Raw genomic sequence first — 23,541 nt, 5'->3', positions numbered from 1 at the left:
TCATCATGACAAGTTTCCACTAACTACTATTTTTGGGGCTTCAGAGATATTCTGAAAATTAAGCTATACTTTTTTGGAACAAGGGCAATAATAGATCTGTGATTTTTTTTAAAAAAAACTAATAACTAAGAAACTAATCAGTATCCCAATTAAGCAAATAAAATATTTTCACCTTTACTCCTTTAAAATCAAATTACACTCAGGCGAAAGATCACGGTGGCATAAAATAGGTCAATTATTCATTTGTATAGTTTACAAAAAAAAGGTAGAAAATATGTAAGTTGCTAAATCACGGCGCCTATATTAATAACAGAAGGCATAGATTAGAAAAATAGCTGAATGAGTTTAAATGACAACTTGCAAAAAACGCAGTTTTCAGTCCTCGTGTGAGCTCCACTTGGGTCACTATTTTCATCTTGCCTCACAGCCTGTCTGTGTGAGTTTGCACATTCCAAAGATCAGGTGAATTGGCCATGCTAAATTGCCCACAGTGTTAGTCGGGGTAAACATAGGGGAGGGGAGTGGGCTTTGGTGGGTTTCTCTTCGGAGGGGCGGTGTGGACTTGTTGGGCCGAAGGGCCTGTTTCCACACTGTAGAGAATCTAATCTAATCAAATATGTAATTTGAACACATGACAAAAGATGCAGTCTTGACCCAAACCCATTTCCAGCTATGCACAATTTACATAATTGTGACAGGTTCTTGTAACCTTCAATGTGAGTCAGCCAAGAACAGACTCGAGTCAGTGACAGCACAGACCTTTGAGAAGGGATTTTGGATGCTCCTTTTAGCTGCTTGTTCCAGTATAAGATTCAATTTAAACCAAACATGGCTTTCAAACCTCTGCCGACTATTGCTGAAGCTATTACTGAGTATTTGATTGCTTGGGCTTTCAAATGGATTTTAATTTCAAATATCTGCTGTCCTACCCAAAAAGATGAGCTATCTTGAGCAGCCTCCTATTTCTAACCGTTAATAATACTAATGCATAATGAAAACAAACTTAGCAACTCTGTAAAACAAACACAAAGCTCAAGATTACACACAATTTTTGTTTACTGTGCATCATTGTTCAACCGCGGTGAAAGTTTTTATCCAGATACAGAGCATGTCATGTCTAACAATTATGGAAGACAGGAATTTCACACACATTACACACACGCGCACACATCAATTGCAGCCAGCTAATGCCTGCATTTCAAACTGTGCTTGAGTTCATTCCGAATCCTGCCGTAAAAAAAACGAATGCAGTAAATGTTAAAAGATTGTCTCATATTTAAGCTGCAGAATACTTCAGTGCACGACAAAAATTTTACTAAAAGGAATTGAAGAACCCTTGAGCTGTATTTTTATCATGCCCCCACTGGAAGAAAATTCTATCCTAATCTGAAATCCTACTGAAACATTTCTGGTTGTAAAGTTTGACTCTGGCTAAACTACATAGACAGAATTCATAACCAATTCCCACAAACTGAAAGTGCTTTTGTAAATTGTGAAATGACTGCTGGAATACTACATTTAGTAAGGATAGGGATCAGCAACTGAAAATTCAACATCATTTTATTTCACCCCTGATCTTTCAGTGCTTTTCTTTCCCAAATTCCTATTGACTCTGCTATTCCCAATCCCTTTGCCTCGTTTATGTTGAAATGTGATATGTTTACACTGCAGTCCACATGCACACTGCACAATCCTTATCTAATATTAAAGAGTCTCATCTGCAATGAAGGGACCTTACACTGAAGAGTCCTCATAATGAAGTGTCCTCATACTGAAGAGTCCTTATACTGCAGAGTCCAATATTAAAAAAAACGTTTTGTCTGTTTTGAGGAATTGACATTTTAATGAAGATTCCAGGCCTAAACTAAAAAGTTCTTATATTGATTAGTCCTTGTCTATATAGAATAATTAGCATATTTTACTGAAGATTCCTTGTCTTATACTGAAGAAACCTTACCTCTACCAAACATTTATCTGTATTGGTGCGCACCTGTTTACTGGAGATTCTTCATCTCCACCAGAGTTCTGATCTGTATTTAAAGGTCCATCTTTTAGATAGAAGGGTCTCAGTCCTATTACAGAGTGCAGGTCTGTGGAGAAGAATCTTTGTTCATACTGAAAACTCCACAGCTATGCTGAAGAGTTGTGGTTTTTGTAAAAAAGAAATGCTTGCCTATACTGAAAATGTTTCATCGATTTAGAAGTATGCTTGGCTTTACTAAGATTCCATAGTGTATGTTAAGAGTCTTTGACCATACTGAAGATTTTTTAAGATTTGGAGGTGCTGGTGTTGGACTGGGGTGTACAAAGTTAAAAATCACACAACACCGGATTTTAGTTCAACCGGTTCAATTGGAAGCACTAGCTTTCGTAGCGATGCTCCTTCATCAGGTGGCTGTCATCAGGTGATTTTTTAAAAAGGTTTTTTCCCTAGGATGTACATGTCGCTGGTATTAATGACATATTTTTATTTGTTCTTTAGAAGGTTGTGACAAACCACTTAACTGCTGCTGTTCTTGTGGTGACTTTGTACTATTTCTCTAAAAAACAATAATAGGCAATGATTTGGAGATGCCAGTGTTGGACTGGGGTGTACAAAGTTAAAAATCACACAACACCAGGTTATAGTCCAACAGGTTTAATTGGAAGCACACTTGCTTTCAGAAGCTAGTGTGCTTCCAATTAAACCTGTTGCACTATAACCTGGTGTTGAATAGTAGGCCAAATTTTTAAAAATAGCAATCCAGTACTTTTATGGTCACCGTACTATGTTTTTTAAAAAAAATGTTAAATTCTTAGCTGCTGTGTTGCATTTGAACTCTTATCATTAGCTTAGTAAGGCCTTTGGATTGCTACTGTAGTATATGTGTATTTTTTAAGCTGAGATAGATTCTTGATCAATAGGAGAATCAGTAGCTATGGGGAAAAGGCAGGAAAGTGGACGTGAGGAGTGTTGAATCAGCCAGGATCTTATTGAATATTGGAGCAGGCACGGGAGGGCCCAATGTTCTATTCCTGGTCCTTTTTCTTGTGGTACTGCCGCAACACTCAAAAATGTCTTATACTAAATAAATCTGGTCTAATATTAAAGAGCTCTCAATTACATTAAACAGTCCTCCTTGCTTGTGAAGTTATCTTCACCTATACTTAAGTGTCCTAATTTCTACTGAAGATCCACATTGTAAATGAAGAATCTTCAACCTTACTGAAGAGTTCCTATTTTTTTCTGGAGTTCTTGTCTACACTGAAGGGTCCGTGATTTTACTGAAGTATTCACCGTATGGTATCATGATTAATATTTTCACCACTACTGACTAACCTTATCGATGAGCCACAGCCAGCAGAACATTCAATGTCTGTAGAATTGTGCACCAGTTAAATTCCATGTATTTGGGCAAGGGAAGAATTGACCAGAGTTGGAGGTAGAAGATAAATAAATTGAAATATCTTATACAAGAAGCTTATGTAATTATATACATCCAAAAGCATAACTTAATTTTAATTTTTTTTTCACATTTAGCCAAGTCTAATGTTCACTTGTGTTCACAGATCTGTACTTCTACATCAGTTTGGGATGAATTTTGATTATCAACTATTGGGGAAGTTTAGAACAAAGGCCCGGAACCATCACCTTCCTTAGAGGGAGTGAGTCAATCAGGTGACTCAGTGTTAGACTCCATACCTACATCCTTCAGACTGGTTCCAGAGTAAGTCACTAAAAGCCAGATGGATAGAGCAGTGATTCTTTGAATACTTGAGTAGAAAGCTGGTCACCTGCCAATACAGGCTAGGAATGCTGGTAGCTTTATTCCAGCACTGATGGGTAATAAGGGCTCAAGATGCACTCTGTATGAAACATTCCTGATAATTTCCCAGGTGCTGCTTGGCAGCCAAGAGCCATACTGTTTTCCAGAAGCAACATTTCTTACATCTTTCCCATACAGCAAGAGGTGAACTGACAGCATTTCGAGAGTCAAAACACTCTGGATCCATTTTCTGCAGCAAAGTGTGACGTACAGTTCCACACATGCTGTGTTCCGGGATGAATAAACTGGCACACACTGTATCAGTAAACTTCAGGAAATAGAGAGAGATGGTCAATGACAGAGTATTGATAAACATTCGAGAAATATAGTTTTGAAGTGATTCTTTAATCTCACACTCCCAGGAGACATCCAGGCTGGGAGGGAATGGAGATTAAAAGATATAAAGTTCTATTCCTACTTTCCACTCATGCAGCTCAAGAGTGTGACTTTCCCATGAATGCACAAAAGTTAAGAATCACTCTGCATCAGAACAATGAAGCAAATACTGAGAAAGTGACATTTAAAAAGAGAGACAGGCGTGAGAAGGCGGCAGGTGAAACAAGGACAGCCACAAAGTCACTCACTCAGAAAGGAAAGCGTAAAAAGGAGAGACACTGAAAGAGGGCAAGATGGATAAGCAATAGAAGAGAACAATGAAGATGAGGAGCAAGTTTGCTGGAGTGTGTGCTCTGAATCTCACTCACACAGTGGGGTGGTAATGACATTAGTTAGAGTGTGAATTAAATAACTAATTAAATAATTACATCATGATTGCATCCACTCATCAATTCCAGAGGGTCTAAAAGTCATCCAGCCTCTTGGGGTAACTCATATCACATTAAAAATCAGAATGCAGGCTGATTGTCCCACACATCTTCCAATTACATGTAACAATTACAGTCTCTCCAGTCTCTCTGTGCTTTGTTGATTCCTTGCGTCAACATGAGACCTTTGATTCCTTGTTACTTTGCCTTGTCCAGTGGCCAGTTTCTTCTCTCTGAAAATGCTGCTCCACTCTTCCTACTGCCATATTGGTGGCTGTGACTCTGACCCAGGGACTTGGACACTTTGAGAAGACTTGCCGGTGGAGAGTTGATTTGCTTTATTTAACTTTAAAGTGACGGCTCCATCCTGACCATGATGCTGGGAGAGTTTCGGAGACAGTTGTGGATGTTGACCGCTGTCCCTTTGCTGCACAGGGAGTTCCTGAACCTGACTGCTAGGTCCCCCCATTGTAGCAGAGCCTGTGCCAAGAAAAACCTGCTCTTTCTCCCGAGATGCTGGGTCTTTGAAAGTTGCTGAAGTTGAAGGTGAAAGTCTGTCCCGCAGGTTGCTTGCTGAGTTCTGGCTGTTTCCTGCAGTGGGTTTGCCCCCTGACGATTTGGGTTGGCCGGGAATGGACACTTGAGCCCCCCTGGGTGAGGGGCTGCGGCTTTTGCTTTTGTGCTTGGAGCCTACCCTGAGGTTGAGCCCCTGTAGGGACCGTGTTATTGGAGCAACTGGGCTCTTACTCCGACTGCGGCTCCGGCTGCTCCCCTTCTTCATTTTGCCGGGGCTGGGGCTGCGAGATTTGGGGCGGATCAGCTTCAGGGTACTCATCTCCTCTCCATCTGAGCTGGAATCAGAGCTGTCAGACTTGCTGGTGTCAGAACTTGAGGAGGGCAGAATAATCTAGAGGGAGAAGAAATGGGAAATTTACTTTGATTTTGTCTGCATTCGTACAGCAGGGAAAAGCTGGTTCTGTGTCTGACTGATTGCTGGCACCTCATACAGAGCTGGGAATGGTCACTGTTCAGATTGGACACCGTCCTTCACCTGATACGGTGTAGCACAGTCCCTCCCTATCACAATGTCAATCTGCAATCTTTTGGCAAAAGGGCCCATAGAGTCATAGATATACAGTACAGAAACAGAGTCTTCGGTCCAGCCCGTCCATGCCGACCAGACATCTCAACCCTATCTAGTCCCACCTGCCAGCACCCAGCTTATATCCCTCCAAACCCTTCCTATTCTTATACACATACAGATGCCTTTTAAATGTCTTCAACATTTTTTAATGTTCCCAGTTTCAAACATTGAAAGACAATTCCAACATTGGAGCTGACATTTGTATGGCACAGGCTGATCAGCTATCGATCTGCTCTGCCTATTGGGAACTGGACTTTTATTGCACTCTCAACTCAGAAGGTTCTGAATTCAAGTCCCATTCCAGATGTAAAGTTTAGACTGGCAGTCTAGTGAGGAACTGAGGGAACGCTGCACTGTCAGACAAGACATGTTTTGGATGAGACATTAAACTGAGTCTCACATCTGCTTTCTTAGGTGATTGTAAAGGATCCCATCACACTGCTTCAAAAGAGGAATAGGGGAACTCTCCCCTCTGTCCTGACCAATATTCATCCCACAACCAACACATCAGAACAGATTATCCAATCTTCATCACATTGCTGTTTGAAACAGCTTGTCAGATGAAAATTGGCTGTTACATTTTCCACATCATGCCAGTGACTACACTTCCTAAGAAACCTACTTTCAGTAATGCTCTTTGGAATGTCCTGAGGTTATGCAACATGCTATATAATTGCAAATACTTCTTTGGAGGAAGAACACACAACTGAAGGTGATTGTGGCATTCCTTTGAGGAACAGTACCGACAGAAACTGAAAGCTGATCGTGCACCACCCTCTCCCTGGACTGGCATGCCCCTCTATACATCATTCATAATGAACTCTAGTTGGGTTTGGTCTTGGTACACCACATGAACATATACCTCTGAGATGTCATGTGAACCTCAAGGGCCATTCGTGAGGCTTACAGGTTAATGCTGATCAATTGATTTCGGTGTTATATATTCTTGTAATATATTGTTATATTTTAGAGCTAGGAACCAATAGTTAGGTGTAAATGTTCCAGGGTTGGGAGACATATTTCACAGCTTCACCTGGAGAAGCACATACCATTTCACTGAACCAGTTGGAAGTGGTTGAGTAAAGTGTTTGTCCAGCAGTCTGCAAGAACAAACAAGATAGAGTTCTCATTTTCTTCAAGCCGGAATGGTGATGATTCCGGTTTTATCACAGAACTCATAGCAACACACCTGATCTCAGCTGAGGTTAGAGCTTTGAATGTAAGCTTTTCTCTCTTGGACTGGGGTTGCATGATCCAGATCTTTTACAGGAGCATGTACTTGGAGGGTGGCAGGTTTCCTTTTGTTACACTCTGACAGATTGCCTCCTGTCATAATACCCTTTTGAGTTTGTTAAATCTTCTGCTATGTGACTCTAATCACAGGTGCTCTATGTCCTTTTTTAACTTAAAGGTTGTGGTCTTTCTTCTGTTGGTTGCTTTAGCTCTGCCTTGGCCAAATCACTCTTTAGAACATGGAACACTAACCTGGAACAGGTCCTGTGCCCACCACGTCTACACTGACCATGATGCTATTCTAAACTAATCCCATCCACTTGCACGTAGTCTCTATCCCTCTATTCTCTGCCTGTTCAGGTGTCTGTCTAAATACCTCTTAAACATTGCAATCATATATGCTTCTACCATCTCCACTGGCAGTGCATTCCAAGCATCCAGCACCCTTTGTGTAAAAACCTTGCCTTGCCCCACCTCCTTTAAACTTTCCCCCTCAACCTAATTCCCCATAGTTTTTGACATTTCCACCTTGGGAAAAAGACTCAACTATCTACCCTATCCACACCTCTCATAAATTTACATAGTCCAGTGTTTGCATCACCCCCCCCCCCCCACTTCCTCACCCCTCAGCTTCCAATGCTCCATCGAAAACAATCCACGTTTGTCATTCCGGGCTTTGCTGGGTTGGGGGAGGGGGGGTGGGTGGGGTGGGGGGTTGGTGGTGGTGGTGGTGAGCAGCATTAAGGTACAGCGAGGTAAGGTCTTCCTTTTCTTTTCATCCAGTAATTATTAGAGGGGTAGGAATAACAGGTGTTGGAGCAGTCTGCCCTTCCCGTGAGATGTAGGAGATCGTGGGGAAGTGAAATGTCCCACACAGTTGGAAATGTGTCAACCTGCAGCTGCTCTCAGACCACATGGATTGGTTGGATTGATGGTGAGACTCACTGAGAAGCAGAGAAGAGGCAGAAAGGAGTTCCAGAGATGTGGTCAGGTAGATGGGTGTCCACCAGGAGGGGGAGGCAGGCAGTCCCTGAGCTCCCTGTGGCCATTCCCCTCTCAAACAGGTATACTGTTTTAGATACTGTTGGCAGCATGGCCTCTCAATCGAAAGCAGCAGCAGCAGCCAGACCAGAGGCACCACGACTGGCTCTACTGTATAGCAGTGAGGGTCAAAGTGTGGGTGAGCAGTGGTGATAGGGGACTCTGTAGTCAGGGGTACAGATTGGTGTTACAGTGGCTGCAAGCAAGACTCCATGATGGTGTTACCTTCCTGGGTGTGAAAGTCAAGAATGTTTCTGAGCATGTACAGGATATTGTGAAGGGGGAGGGTGAGCAGCCAGAGGATGGTACCAACAACATAGGCAGAAAGCGAGATGAGTTCCTGCAAAGGGAATTTAGGGACATACGCAGGAAGTTGAAAAGCAGGACCTCTCGGGTTGTAATCTCGGGATTACTCCATGTGCCACATGCTAGTGAGGCCAGAAATAGAAAGACAATACAGTTGAATGTGTGGCTAAAGAGCTGGTGTAGGAGGGAGGGCTTCAGATATCTGGATCATTGAGATCTTTTTCAGGGTTGGTGGGACCTGTAGAGGAAGGACAGGTTGCACCTAAACAGGAGGGGCACCAATATCCTTACAGGAAGGTTTGCTAGTGCCACTTGGGAGGGTTTCAACTAGTGTGGCAAGAGGGCGGGAACCAGAGCAGTAAGTCAGCATGTGGAATGTTTGAAGAGGAGAGATCAAGTAAGAGATGAGATCAAGTAAGCCTAGGAGGCAAGGCCAGGGTAATGAAGGCAGCAGGACTGGCAGTCTGAGATGTATTGATTTCAATGCGAGGAGTAAAACAAGTAAACCAAATGAGTTTAGACCCTTGGTTAGTACAGGGAACTATGATGTTATAACCATCACAGATTCATGATTGAGAGAAGAGCAGAACTGGCAGCTCAATGTTCCAGGATTTAAATGTTTCAATAATGATAGAGAGGTATATAAAAGGGATGGGGGATTTGCATTGCTGATTAAGCAGAATGTCAGTTGTACTAAGATAGGACATCTTGGAGGGTTCATACAGCAAGGCAATATGGGTAGAACTCAGGAGTAAGAAAGATGCAATCGCTGTGATAGGGTTAAATGATAGGCTTCCCAAGAGCTACTGGGAGATGAAGGATCAGATATGTAAGCAGATTATATACAAACAACAGGGTGGCTGTGGTGGTGATTTTAACTCGCCCAATATTGACTGGGACTCCCTTTTTAGCAGGGGCTTAGATGGAGCAAAATTTATTTGGTGCATCCAGGAGAGTTTCTTGAAACAATATCTAGATAGTCCAAGGAGGGACTGTTGATCTTGAGTTCAGTAAATGCTGAAATTTGGCCAAGGTAATGGATGAATAACATGACCCAAAGTACCAACAGGGACTGGGGCAGGGGGGGGAGGTGGAATCAATTCACCAAATACTGCAGAAAGAAAACTTCCCTCCTAAAGGGGTGATAAAACTATCAAAGATACCTTTTCAAATATTTGGAACAGATCCTGTTACATGCAGAGTACTTGTCACATGCTTGTTTAATAATGAAAATGGTTATATTGCACTAAAGGCTGGAATAAATGTGAAGAACATTGGAAACCCAGGAAGTCCTGATGTGACTGAGGGAAAAAGGACACCAAGATTCTGGAGATACATCTGACTTTCTAATCTGCAACTGGAAAAAATGGAACTAAATGAACTACTGTCAATGATGTTGGTCATGGTTAAGGTGTTAAACCTTTCAAAAATGACATTTGGGAGTTTTCTAACTTATTTAATCAGTTCCACATTGTTAAATACATTTAATCTTGTAAATCCTGCCCATATAAGGGTAAAGCTGACTCATACTTTGTTGCGAATATCTCTAGGTGACTACTGAAAATTAACTTACATTTTTGCTTAAGTTTCTCAAATAGCATTATAAAATCATTGATTCCCCCCGTTCATTAAGGCCGGGCCAGTGTATGCATTGCTATGCCTCTTGACATTTTGAGTTTTTTCACAGGATTCACCTAGTCTTTCTTCTGGTAACAATGTGGTCAGTTTTTCAAATCAGCAGTAAATTCATTTTCAAAATGTTTTTGGTTTACTCACACACACTGCTATCACTGTGGTGTATAGATATGTGTTAACTGATGTTTGAATAATCACCTCTCCAACTTGAAAAAATAAGAATTCTACCTTGTTTATTTTTGCAGGCTGCTGGTGAGGAAGGGAATCCTGGACTGCAACTAGGAATGATTCCTACCACCTCTACAAGCTTCTGAAGGTACCAAGAACATGTACACCCAACTGTTAGTTTCTAGTTCGAATATTCCAGATTTTATGTACATATACATAGATATAAGTATGTACAAAAAAAAGTGTGTCAAGAATTACTGACTCCCTGAGTCAGGAGCTTCAAGAGAGGATGGGAGAAAATTCAGTTTTCCAAAACAGCTTTCTGTGTCATTATCCTGCTAATGTCCAGGTTTCTGGTATTGATTCAAACTATCTATCTATTACTGGCACAATTAAGAAAATATTTATATAGTGGATACATAAATGGTAACCAAGTGCATGCCCAATTTTGGTCTCTCAATGACACAGAAAGAGGTGTCACCAAATTGCGAAATGAATTACTTAATGGACTGGCACTAGACATGGCTCCAAAAGGCCATCAAACCTGGACACTTGCATTCACTGCCATGCGCTGTGGTACTCAGTTGTTAAATTGCATTCAGAAACATAAAACACATGCAGTAGAGACACGTGAGAGCAGATCTTGGGTTGCATCTTCTGACCTGGAAGGGTTCAGTCACTCCCACAATGGTGTTGAAATTGTTGCTGTAGTAGCATAGGATGTACTCCCCAGTGCCCTTTGGCACGGATTCCTCACTGAACATGACCTGCAGAAAGATGGAAGAAATTCCACAACAAATAATAGCACGGAACTGATAAGACTGCAATTTGCTGAATTTTCTCTCCATTCTCTCTTTACCTGAAGAGGTTGACTCTGGCTGGGTGTCAGTCACATTGCCACACATTACCAGTCACCATTTTTAGGGTTGAGCAAAAGCAGCAATGTGGACAGGCTGTTGATTGTGGAAGGCATCACAGATGAGTCTGGTCCTACCTCACCTCAACAGCACATCTAGAGATGTGATATCATTCAGAAATAGACCTGTGAACCTTTGGCATTTCAGTATTTGATTGTGTCATATGGTGCGGAATAGAACAGCACAGAACAAGATTGATCCCTGGTCTCTAGTCATCTCAGGGCAATCAGAAGGGTATGTGGACTGAGGATGGATTATATAAACCAGAGTCGTAAGCCTTGAATTTAGAAGTTGTGGGTGATTCGGTCAATATTTGTAAGATATTCAGCGACACGGATAGCGCAGATACAAAAGCTATCTTTTTGCAGACTGGGGAGAGTCGAACCAGGGAGCAAGATCTAAAAAGTGGAGACAGACCTTCAGGAATGACATCAGAAAAGTTTCTTCACACTCAAGGAGGCAGAGGATTAATTCTTTTCCACAAAAGTCAGATGATGTGAGATAATTGTTAATGTTAAATCTTGGATTGTAGATTTTTGTTCAAAGATGTTATGATGGAATAGGGGGCAAAGGTTGGGTTAGGTTACAGATTAACCAAGATCCTGTCAAATGGAGGGAATAGGAATGGGAGCATGGTCAAATCCAGTAAAATCATGGTTGATCTGACTGTCACCTTACCTCTACTTTCCTGTGTTTGGATGAATATTGACACTCCAGATAAAACAAAAATCTGTCTAACTCAGTCTTGAGTATATTCAATGTCCCAGCCTCCACTGCTCTCTAGGGAAGAGGACTCCAAAGACGTTCTTACAGAGGAACTTCCACCATATCCCCATACTAAGTGAGAATTCTCATTTTCAAGCCTATACCTCTGACTCAAGACTCCCCCCAACCAGAAACAAGCATTGAACCCCCTCACAATCTGATGTGTTGTGATCAGATTAACTAGTGCCCTGCTGTTTCTGTGCTCCAACTGCTGCTTCAGAATGAGTGAAACTGTGGTCACTCAAGGATGAATATCTGTGTGGATTCATGTTCTTTAACTTTCCTTTTCCTTCCATTACTCTACAGCAAAGGGCACCATGAACTGTATCCAGGGTGAGTCAGTGTTGGCCATAGAGAAAGGGTGGGTTAAATATTTGGGTAAGAGGTAAGATTCACAGTGATGTTTGCTCTTGTGTTTTTATCAAGGTATAGAGAACCATAACTTTAATAAATTATTGAACTACTCAAATAGCTGAGACATTGAAATAAAAGATTGAGATGTCCAAATCAACTTTCAGTGTCTGTCAAGGTGAGGGCTCTCAGGTATAGCAGACTCAAGAATCTACTCTGCCCCAAAGATCCTAGAAGAGCAGTCTCATTGGACTGAACAAAATCAACATTTCTCTGCCAAATTATTGCAATTTTGTGCAGTAAGTTCACACCAATTAAAATGGTCTGCAGTTATTAAAATGGATTTTAGATAGAGCCCTTTAGCCTTTAGAGAGTGAAAACCTTCATCGGCGGAAAGACATTGAGTCACCATGGAAACAAATCATTCATTCAATTAAACCAGCCTGTCTCAGCACTTACAATCCAGATCATTGGGACCCACAATGAACTATATCATTTATCTGTAATTCAGTATAGTTGTGAGGGGGCTACTGTGCTAACCACTCACGCTTTGAAGCAAATCCACGCTTGACAACTCTTCTGTCATAAAGTCTGGCCTGCTTAACCAATCTAGCCTTGACACTGGATTTGAACCCATAAAATAAAGGAAAAAGATCGATGTTTAACACACCACAATCACATCAGCATGCCCAGTACACCAACCCCAAGGTACAAAGAGGTCACATTCAGTATCATGAGGGAAATGATTGTGTGACAGTAGTTACCTGATAGCATTGCTTCGTGGCATCAGTTTCATCATGCTTTGCCCAGATATAGGTTACATAGTCCTTGTGATGTTTAAACCCAACCTGTCAGTATAGATAGGAAAGAAAATCAACAGGGTGGTCTGTAAGATTGTCTTTGAAGCTATGGACTTCTAAGTCTCTCTTCAAAAACCCTAGGCTGCCTCTGGTGCCCAAGGCCTATTTGGCTTCTGTATAGACCTAGTACTGTGGAAACTGAAATTCTTTGAAGTGAGAGAAGTTTTACCATGACACACCCAGTCCTCACCAGAAGAAGGCAGAAGATGCAGCAGTCCATAGCTGGCATAAGTCATTGCCTATAATGTTGGAAAGCTCTCCCAGAAACTTGAAGGAGAAGAAAGAGTTGATGTCGGACCTATGAGAGGAGTTTCAACCCTTTGAGAATCAATTGTACAAAAAGACCCAGAAATCTGACCCCATGCTATTCAATTTCCTGACGAAATAAAAACTAAAACTCACGACTGTGAAATTAATTATATTCAGTTTTGTTTTCCATGGCTTGCGTGAGAAATAACCTTGGACTTCAAAAGGGTTATAAATTTTTTAGTGATTAACTGGCTTTAAAATAGCAACTGTTGGAAAATTATTAGAAGAGGCTACAGCAGGAGTCTGAGCCTTCTGAGAGCTGAAGCTGTTTCTAATCTCTATTTTCACAGCAAGGGAGGTGAGGAAAAAACACCTCAGTAGTATTTACAATTCAGATTTCTTAATTGTAACATTAAATTCATGGCTCTGTTATTTTAGCTGTAACTCAGGCAGGAAGTATAGAGGAGTGACTGAAAGGTTCATTGAACCTTTACGGGAAGGACAAACCCATAAGGTGGGTTTTCATAACCCTTTCTCTCTGGGTAATAATGCTTGTCCAGTCCTCCCTATAAAACTCAATTCCCTCAATCGGCATTGCATTAGCAGCTTGCCATTATTTTAAAGAAAACTCAACCACCAAAGCCAAGGCATGAAGGGAGAAGTTAAATGTAACATTTGACCCATCATCAGACTATAGAGCAATTGAACCACTCTCCTTCATTCAGGATGATCTGGTCTCTAAACAAAATGGTGTAGGTACCCACCTTGTCATAATGCACTCGTCTATTGCACATAGTGTGCACATTATGATGGCCTATTGATATTATTGCTAAACTACTAATTCAGAGATCTCGGTATTGTTCTAGGGTCCAGGGTTCGAATCCTGCCAATGGCAGATGGTGGAAGTTGAATCCAATAGAAGTCTGGAATGAAGAGTTTAATGATGACCATGAAACTGTTGTCAATTGTCAGATAAACCCAGATGGTTCACCATTGCCCTTTAGGGAAGGAAATCTGGCATGCTCACCAGGGGCTGACTAGTGGCAAGTAATATTAGTGCCACATAAATGCCAGCAATGACCTTCTCCAATAAGAGTCAAACTGTCCATGATATTCAATAATTTTACCATCACTGAATCCCCCTCTATCAACATCCTGGGGGCTACCACTGACCAGAAACTGAACTGGATTTACCACATACACGGTGGCTACAAGAGCAGATCAGAGGCTAGGAATATTGCAGCAAGTAACTCACCTTCTGACTCCCCAACGACGGTCTACATCTACAAGAACAAGTCAGGAATGTGATGGAATACTCACCACTTGCCTGGATGGGTGCAGCTCCAACAACACTCTAGAAGCTTGACACCAAAATTGCCCACTTGATTGGCACCACATCCACAAACATCCACTCCCTCCACCACCCACACTAAGTAGCAGCAGTGTGTACTATCTACAAGATGCATTGCAGAGATTCACCAAAGATCCTTAGACAGCATTTTCCAAACCTATGACCACTTCCATCTAAAAAGACAAGGGCATCAGATACAAGGGAACACCACACTTGCAAGGTCCAAGCCACTCACCATTTTGACTTAGAAATATATTGCTACTCCTCAGTGTCACTGCTTTAAAATCTTGGAATTCCCTCCCTAATGGCATTGTCTGTCAACCCACAGCAGATGGACTGCAGCAGTTCAAGAAGACAGCTCACCACCACCTTCTCAATGGCAACTGGAGATGGGCAATAAATACTGGCCAGCCAGTGACAGCCATGTTCTGAGGTGAACAAAAATAAAGTCAACCGCGCTGGAGTGGAACTGGAGGCAAAAATATCAAATTATCACATCTCAGAATGCCAATATTCCCAAGATCGACTGCTCTTGTGTACGATTTTTGAGTCTAGAAATATGAGGCACCTATTTTGTAAAATTATACAAATATAAAATATCAATGATCCCTTGCTAACATCTTTTTTCTAACTCCATCAATGCAGGAGTCCCAATAGATGTGAATGCCAATAAGATATTACCCACACATGACAGCCTGCGACTGCCTTTTGATTTCTGGCCACTCTGGTCTTTTAGAGCCTCTCCAAAATGGGTGATAAATAACTTACCCGGTACAAACCGAGCCAATCCCATGAGCTCTTGGCGAAGGAGCTAGCCATCCTGTATCTAACCACAGCATCTGAAGGTTTGTTCCATTCATCCTCCACCTGAAGCTGAATCATTGGGGTCTGCATTTTATGGGAAAACTATAAAAACACATCAGAAGAAAATAAATACAGAGTCTTCGGTGAGAAAAGTTTTGACAAATAGCCATCTATTCCTAGTGACTCTGGATCTCCAGAGAAAAGCTACCCATCGTTCAATGCCAAATGTTGTTAATGTTCAGAGACATCGGAGCATGGCACATTTTTTGCTTTATTGGGCAATCTCCAAGCTTGGAACAGAGATTAATTTACATCTTTATAAACTATGACCTGGGAGTGCTTCCTGTTCACATGATATCACTCATAAACCCCAACACATGTGGGATTAAAATTCGATCTATCCTCCAGTTTTTCAAGTAAAATTCAGACTGGTTCCATACTCTTAGTAACTGCTTCAGACCATGAGCAAACTCAATGCCAACCTCAATGTCTTTCCACCACAGTCTGAGAGCACACTGTTATAGAAGCCACAGCTGCTACCTATAGTCCATCACTCTCCACCAAGTCAACCCAATGCTGAAAGAGACTGGAAGTATAGTGTGATGGGGGAGGGGAATGGAAGCATCCAGCAAGATTTCCAGTAAAGTCTGGGCTGGGCTGATATCACATGAGGTGTTCAAATCTCTTTACTGGAATTCCTCAGGGTCCCAGGTTTCACATAGTCAGAAAAAGATCAGTTTCAAGTACTTATAGAGTTGGAGATATTATGCTTTGTTCTCACAACTTTAGCACAATTGAGCAACGTGGTGGTCTCTTTCAGAGTCAGCCATATTGCTGTAGGTCTGGTGACTCACACAGATAGTTTAGCACAGCCGGTTTCCTTCAACATCCAAAAGGACATTAGAGAATTAGATAGATCCTTACGACAGTCCAACAAACACATTTAGTGATTCCTGAGTATTACTGATGCTAGTTTTCATTGCAGGTTATTCAATGAACTGAAGATAAACATTACTTTGGATATCTGCATCACATTCCATCAACAGGTGGCAGTAACAGGGAGCTCTGGTGAAATACTATGCAGAAAGTAACACCAACCACTGAAGTGGTAGAGGCGAGTACAGTTACAACATTTAAAGGACACTTGGAAGGGTACATGGATAGGAGGGGATTAGAGGAATATGGGCCAAACACAGGCAAATGGGACTAGTTCAGTTTAAGAAACCAGGTCAGCATGGGGCGAGGGGCCTGTTTCCATGTTGTATGACTCTATGAACTCATTAACCAGCTGAAAAGACAGAGAGAGGGAACTTTCTACTCAATGGACCATGCACTGTAACCTGATTGTCCTGGTGTCAGGACTGTTTTTCTTTTATTCCGTGATTGAGAGCTGTTACAACAAGCTGCACTGCCTCACCTTCAGGGAAAAGATGGCGGTGACGGGTTTGTGGTCGCTGATGAGGTACTCCATATGACTACGGTAAACATGCTGGAGAACTTGAATGTGGCTGGATTTGCCATCTGGGGTTTTGCTCCTCCTGAGATTTGGTGATAGGTCGTAGCAGTCGGACATTTTCACCCTCCAGAGAATCCGATCTGTCCAGGCAGGTTTGCGTTTCTTCGAACTAGGAATCATTGGATAATTGGAACAGTGAGTATTTTCTGATTTAAAAAAGAACACAAAGCTTCAACCCTCCTTGTGAAAACTGGGAGGAGGCCGGCAACACTCTTTTAAGTTGTTCATAAGATGTGAGCGTTGCATGTTGGGCCAGTACTTTTTTTACTGCTCCCAATTGCCTTTGAGTTGGTAGTGATGGTGGTGAGCAGCCTTCTTGAACCTCTGCAGTTTATGGGCTCTAATGAGCCCCATTACATCAATAGGGATGGAGTTCCACAATTTGGACCCAGGGACAGTGACCACTGATATAGTTTAATGTCAGCATGGTAAGTGGCCTGGAGACAAACTTGCGGGTTTAATTGTTCCCACGTGTCTGCTGCCCTTCAAGTGGTGGAGATTACGAGTCTGGAAGGTGCTTTGGTTAGTTACTGCAGTGCAAATCATATTCGTATCAGCAAATCAGCTGACAACTTGCAACAGCTCCCACATACCAGTCCAAGGTGTTATCAGAAGGGCACTGAGACAGCTTTCTGAAACCTACTCAGTGTTTGGGGCCTCTCCAGGTGCTTCCTTTGACAAAGCTTGGTGGACTCAGCTCACAGGAAAACACTATGTTCAGAGACCAAGAGGTGAAAGATTTTTCACCAGGCTAATGCTCACAAGCCCATCTACTCCTATCCCTGCAGTCAGTGCAAGGGAAATGGCAATGTAGAGAAATAAATGTCTCCCCACATTCAAACAGTTCCTGAATGATGAGAGGACCCTTGTCTATCTGAAACATGATCTTCTAAGTGGTGATGACATTCCAAAGTCCCAGATCTCGGTGAGGGAAACACTGATAACAGAGCAGGAATCACAAAAATTCAATCAGGTCAGCTCACAAAACCCTCTCACTGTGGTTTAGCAAGGTCTGGACCCTGCACAAAACCCCTCAGGCTGTATGTTTGAAATGAAATGCAAATTGTTAAATTTGACCTCCAGGAAAACTTGCGAATTACCCAAACTGGGTCCAACTGATCTTTTTGTTTTAAAATCGAGCTCTAATGTGCTCAGTATCTTCATTTCCAAGTATTACTGCATTTTGCTGTTTTCTTTCCTTCTGGTCTATAATTGATAATACAGGCTTACAGTATTGCAGATGCTGTAGTTCAAGAAAACAAAGTGTACCGCACTTCATGGAATTCATATCTGAACTGTTATGTAATATACTGTTCCAATGTTTTAAAAAAATACATTTTGTGGAAAAAAATGCAAGTGATATCTGGAAAATGTTTTTGCTCCACCTCAAACATCATGTTTGATTCATCCAGTGTTGACTTCAGAAATGTCTTTGGCACTCTTAATCATCAACACTAATCATCAACTTTTTACTGGGAGGGGGAATTTGCTCGGCTGCACTGAGATAGTCATAATTTTAAAACTGTGTGATTTTATTTGACTTTATGTTGATTGTGGACTGAATTGGGAAATGGGTTGTTTTACAACAAAGGAATGAGGAAGGAATTATAAAGTAAGTAACTGAAACTCATTATGGGTGGCATTTACACTGCTGCTTGGTTCAAGCAATGGGGCAGTGGGAAGAAGATGGCTGTAATCCACCATACTCTGAGGTTCTGAGTACAAGTGAGCCTTGGCTGACACTAAATGGTCGAATGGCTTGTGGAATTATGACCAGTTGTAGATGCCAAAGGCCATCAGCCTGATAACAACAATCTGATTGGCTCCTGGCTGGCAGAACAATTTGTGGAAGTGATGAGTGTGAACAATATTGGCAGAAGCCTTGGAGTGCTCAGAAGGCAGATTCTCTCTCTCTCTCTCACTCACTCACTCTCCAGTAAAATAACTAAAACCTGAAGAAACTCAGTTTATTTACCCTCACCAGTTGCTTTAAGCTTTAGACTTTATAATTTAAGAACCAGTTGCTCATGCAAATAAATGAGAGAACCTGAGGAAAAGATCAGAGAACAGAAGGACTTGGGAAAGTCAAGGACACCCATTAAATCCAGAGAACTGGTGCCATTGAACTCTTCCCCAATATTTCTTCCCCTCTATCCGTCTGTCTATAGGTGTGGGTAGAAGGGGTCTTAGAAGGAGGTTAGAGTTTCAACTTGTACAGTTAATTGCTGACAGTTCATAGTTGTTTATCTGTGGATAGACTCTCTTTATTTGTAATAAATAGTCATACAACAAACTTTTTATTGACCCGCACCAATAGGACCAGGAGTGTACTGATCGATCAAAAGGTCCACATAATTACCATAAAAACACACACTATGTAATAGAAATATAATGCAGGGATATACACATCACTGTTTACTTTATTTACAGCATCAATCATTAAAATAGTAATACAACTTTGCCTTAAATAAAACTTACCATCAGAAATTCTTCTCACCTCTCACCCACAACTGACTACTCAGACATGGCAGTATCTCATGATATTTGAAGAGAAATTGACTCAACTGTTTGTATTTCAAATGGCCATTCGATTAAATAAGTACAATTACATTGAGGTAAATACATTTTAAAAACTATAATAATTGGACAGAATAATACAATAAACTTCACAGTATTTGAGGTGTATAATTTTTGTTGGTTTATCGATAGTGTCGGTTCATAAGGTGTGGGTTAAAGCAAAGTTCCTGGACTTGTTAAGTACAGAAACCTGGTCAACGTTCTTTGCTAACCTGACTCTACCTGACAGGTAAAAATTGAGACTTTGCGTACTTTAATAAAAGTTTTAATGTTAGTGATGACTCCAGGAAGGATACACCTTGATTTCCAGTTAGCTAACCCAGAGTCACAACAATAATCGAACAGTGCCTCCTCATGGTCATTGTCTACATTGACATCTAGAGAATGGTATGCACCTTGGGAATTTATTGGAGGGCAACTGGTGACCACAGAGTTCTGAAAGAGCAGGAGCACAGGGGAAAATGAAAAGAGAAAAATATCTTTCATGTAATTAATTTCAAATGTTCTTCAATAACTTGTTATCGATGTGGTTGCAAAGACTGAGAATCACCATCGAAATATACCTGTCAGTCCATAATAAATTCCTTTTTCAGTGGATACAATGTATTACTCTATTTTTATACATATGATCAACTCCAGGAAGTTTGCTGAATGTTTCCCATTAGCTAGATGCTTGCAGCTAGTTGAAATGGCTGAGCAATAGCCCACATATATGTTCACACTGGTCATTCTTGGAGCTTGTTGCAGATTGAACTTAATAACAAATGCTATAAATGTCATCAGCCAAGTGAGCTGAGAAATCCCAGAGGCCAAAACTGTCTTACCTGGTGTCAAATGTGTTTGTGCCCACATCATATTTGTACGTTGGCCTAAAGTTGAGAGGTCCTTCCTGAAATCCATTCAGTGCTGGCTCAATTGCCTTTGCAATGTTCAACTGTAAAAAGCAAGTATCACTGTTAACAAGCAGCGCAGCAACAAGGCACACAAATTATATTAACATCAACCAACAGATGTCAGTCTTGACTCAGCAGCAATATTCACATCTCAGAGTCTAAGGATTGTGAGCTTCAAAGCTCAAGCACATGCTCTAGGGAGATACATCAGTGCAGTACTGAGAGAGTGCTACACTGTTAGCAATGCTGGATACTGCAACGAGATAGTAAACCACGGTCCCAGTCACTTTGCAAGAGCGTGTGGCAAGAGGTGAAAAAATGTGTGGAGATCTCTCCTGTCTCCTGACCAAATTTGGTCCATCAAATAACATTAGCAAAGACAGACAAGGAAGTAATTTATTTAGTTGCTGTTTGTTGGATCTTACCATGTATAAATTTAAAGGATACAGTAATCGCATTGGATAAAGTTAGTGGGAGCAGGCTGCTGGGCACCAGTTGGGCTAAATGGGCCATTTTTATACCAACACATTTCCTTTATCACATCAGTGCCAAAAGTTCAGAATGACTTCGTTGGTTGCACAATGTTTTGCCAGTGCCTGAGTTTGTGAAAGCTGCTGTGTAAATGTAAATGTTCTTTCCATATTACTGATCATTTTAAAATGGCTGTGATGAGAGGGTTTATAATGTCCATCCCACAGTAATACATACCCAGAACCAGCTCAAGTGAATACGATGATAGTCTCCCCAGTAAGAATCCTGAGTGAAGTCAGTTTGAGAATATAACAGTCTACTTTCTATCAAGTTGGTGGCACACATTAAGACAGCCTCTAATTGAGCACTAAAGTGACAATCTCACTCATTACAGCTGGGAGAATGGAAACACATTACATTCCTGAAGATGAGCCAAAGACACATTGTTAAGGGAATGTAGAGTGCCTTACCCTACCTCTGTCAGGAAGGACTTCATTTTGACAGTGCCTGAAAAGCTGGGAGGATGTTCAATTCTCAACACTCTCACTCCCAAATTTGATAAACATCAATACAAAATGTATTTTAATAATGATTTAAAATAAAGTGGTGCTGATGTTAAGGGCCCTTCAGTTAAAAAGCCTGTTCATGTCAATAGGAGATACAAATATCTGTCATTGATAGCTACACTTAACAGCATTGTGAAACATGTCACAACACTGGGGAATGAAGGTGAAAGATGTCTTGGATTTTCCTGTTGTCGTATGGCATTTAGGATAAGGAGATTTAATTGAGACTGCATTAGATAACAGACTTTGTTCACATTTCATGTAGCCAAAATAACTGAAGACTTTGACATAAGGAATATGTCCTGACATACTAAATAGGTAACCCGGGTTATTCATTCTTAATCTCATGAATGTCAATCCGGAAACATTAGATTAGGTCAACAGGAATACACACTACCAACAGAGGGTGCTCCCACCTCAATAAAGTGGCAGATGGTGTTCAGACTGAATAAGGCCAACAGTTTCCAAACATGATTCGTAGGAGCCAGTGTTGGACTGGGGTGGACAAAGTTAAAAATCACACAACATCAGGTTATAGTCCAACAGGTTGATTTGGAATCACTACTTTCGAAGCGCTGATTCTTCATCAGGTAGTTGTGGAGCAAAATCATAAGACACAGACTTTATAGCAACAGGATTGCAGTGTCATGGAATGCAATATTAAACAAATTTAGCTTAAATCTTTCATCTTTTAGAATGACTATGTTAGTTTCAGTTGCTTCATATGTAAATCCTAGAACTTCTTTAAAGTTACATTCTCAAGATAGCTTTTAACATTAGGTGTCATCTCAGCTCAGATAACGCATTGAAGGTGTGAAGTTAAAGTCTGTCCGTGTCCCAATGTTAGATCAGACTGATTCTATTTATAAACTGGGAATTAAAGAATCTTACATGGATTCATGCAGTTTTTGAGCAAAATAAAATGTAATTCTTCAAGTCCAAATTCACCCCACAAACCTGTCTGTGTGTGTACGCGCGCACGCAGGGGAGATTGAGTGAGTGTGTGTGTATGGAGATGTGAGTGTCTGAGAAAGAGTATGTGTCTGTGTGTGTATGATGGGGTATAAGTCTGTGAGAGGGTGTGTGTGTGTGTGTAAGTCTGTGAGAGGGTGTGTGTGTGTGTGTGTGTGTGTGTCTGCATATGAGAGAGAGCTTGTGTATGAGAGAGGGTCTGCGTGAGGGTGTGTGTGGTGTGTTCGTGTGTGTGCACACTTCCAAATAGGCTACATCGAGTTCAGAAAAGGTAGCCATATGTCACTGTGTAATCAGAGACCATTTACCTTTCGTTCTAATGACATTGGGTTTCAAGTCTAAATGGATGTTACCAAACCTGCTGAATAGTTCTAGTATATTCTCTTATAATTTGTCAAAAGTCAATCTAATGTTATGAAACATGCAGTCTTTAGAATACTGGCATCTAGCCTCCACAGTAATGGGCACAGATACAGTTGTCACAATATCGAGAGTCTCCACAGTACTAATGATAAATGCCCTGTGCTCACTGTGCCAATAGGGGACGCCCAGCTCTTACAGTAGCAACTCAATACTGGTGAAGATTGCTCAACTGTCACTGAAAAAATGATGCAACTGTGAAATACCGAGAAAGTTCAAAATGTGAGTAAAAACTGAAAAATTTGAAAATACTCAGAGGGTCAGATAGCATTTGTGGAAATTGCGTGGCATTTACAGAATGCACTACAGCAACTCGCCAAGCCTCTTTCAACTGTATGTCCCAATCCATTACCTCTCTACATCTAGAAAGACAAGGGCATCAGACACATCAGAACACCACCACTTGCAAGTTCAGCTCCAGGCAATGCACCATCCTGACTTGGAAACATATCATGATTCCTTCGATGCCTCATTGAGTTGAACCAACTGTTTCTGTGTTGTGCATCTCTCCGACTCTATGATCAAAACCCTAGATCCCGCCTTATATTTAAGTTGACAAAAGAAGCCAATTTAAGCATTTCTTGAGTTAATAAAAAAGTGAGGTAATTTACTACTAAAACATGATAAAAGATAAAATATAATCACAAGCACTCAGACAAGAAATGAGAGGCGATTCCAGAAAGGTAAAGTTTACAAAAGGAATACACAAATTGGTCTTTAGTTTGTTTGTGT

The 23,541-nt window shown here is 41.2% G+C and overlaps 1 protein-coding gene across 4 annotated transcripts in view; it reads right to left on the bottom strand.

Moving 5' to 3' along the window:
- Positions 1-1,066: 1,066 nt before the first annotated feature.
- Positions 1,067-23,541, bottom strand: part of inpp5jb (inositol polyphosphate-5-phosphatase Jb) — an 86,412-nt gene continuing 63,937 nt past the window's right edge. For 3 of the 4 annotated variants that reach the window (XM_072587989.1, XM_072587988.1, XM_072587990.1), the window contains exons 8-13: positions 20,312-20,421; positions 16,812-17,019; positions 15,359-15,496; positions 12,895-12,978; positions 10,760-10,864; positions 1,067-5,477 (exon numbers count right to left, since the gene is read on the bottom strand). In XM_072587989.1, the coding sequence (XP_072444090.1) occupies positions 4,827-5,477; positions 10,760-10,864; positions 12,895-12,978; positions 15,359-15,496; positions 16,812-17,019; positions 20,312-20,421 (1,296 nt within the window). In that variant the 3' untranslated portion in view covers positions 1,067-4,826. The remainder of the gene's footprint in view (positions 5,478-10,759; positions 10,865-12,894; positions 12,979-15,358; positions 15,497-16,811; positions 17,020-20,311; positions 20,422-23,541) is intronic. The other variant, XM_072587991.1, reaches the window with a different exon arrangement.

This window comes from Chiloscyllium punctatum, chromosome 17 (genome assembly GCF_047496795.1).
Source record: "Chiloscyllium punctatum isolate Juve2018m chromosome 17, sChiPun1.3, whole genome shotgun sequence".
Classification (NCBI taxonomy): domain Eukaryota; kingdom Metazoa; phylum Chordata; class Chondrichthyes; order Orectolobiformes; family Hemiscylliidae; genus Chiloscyllium; species Chiloscyllium punctatum.
Note: the sequence above shows the minus strand (reverse complement) of the source record. Positions and strands in the feature narration are given on the sequence as shown.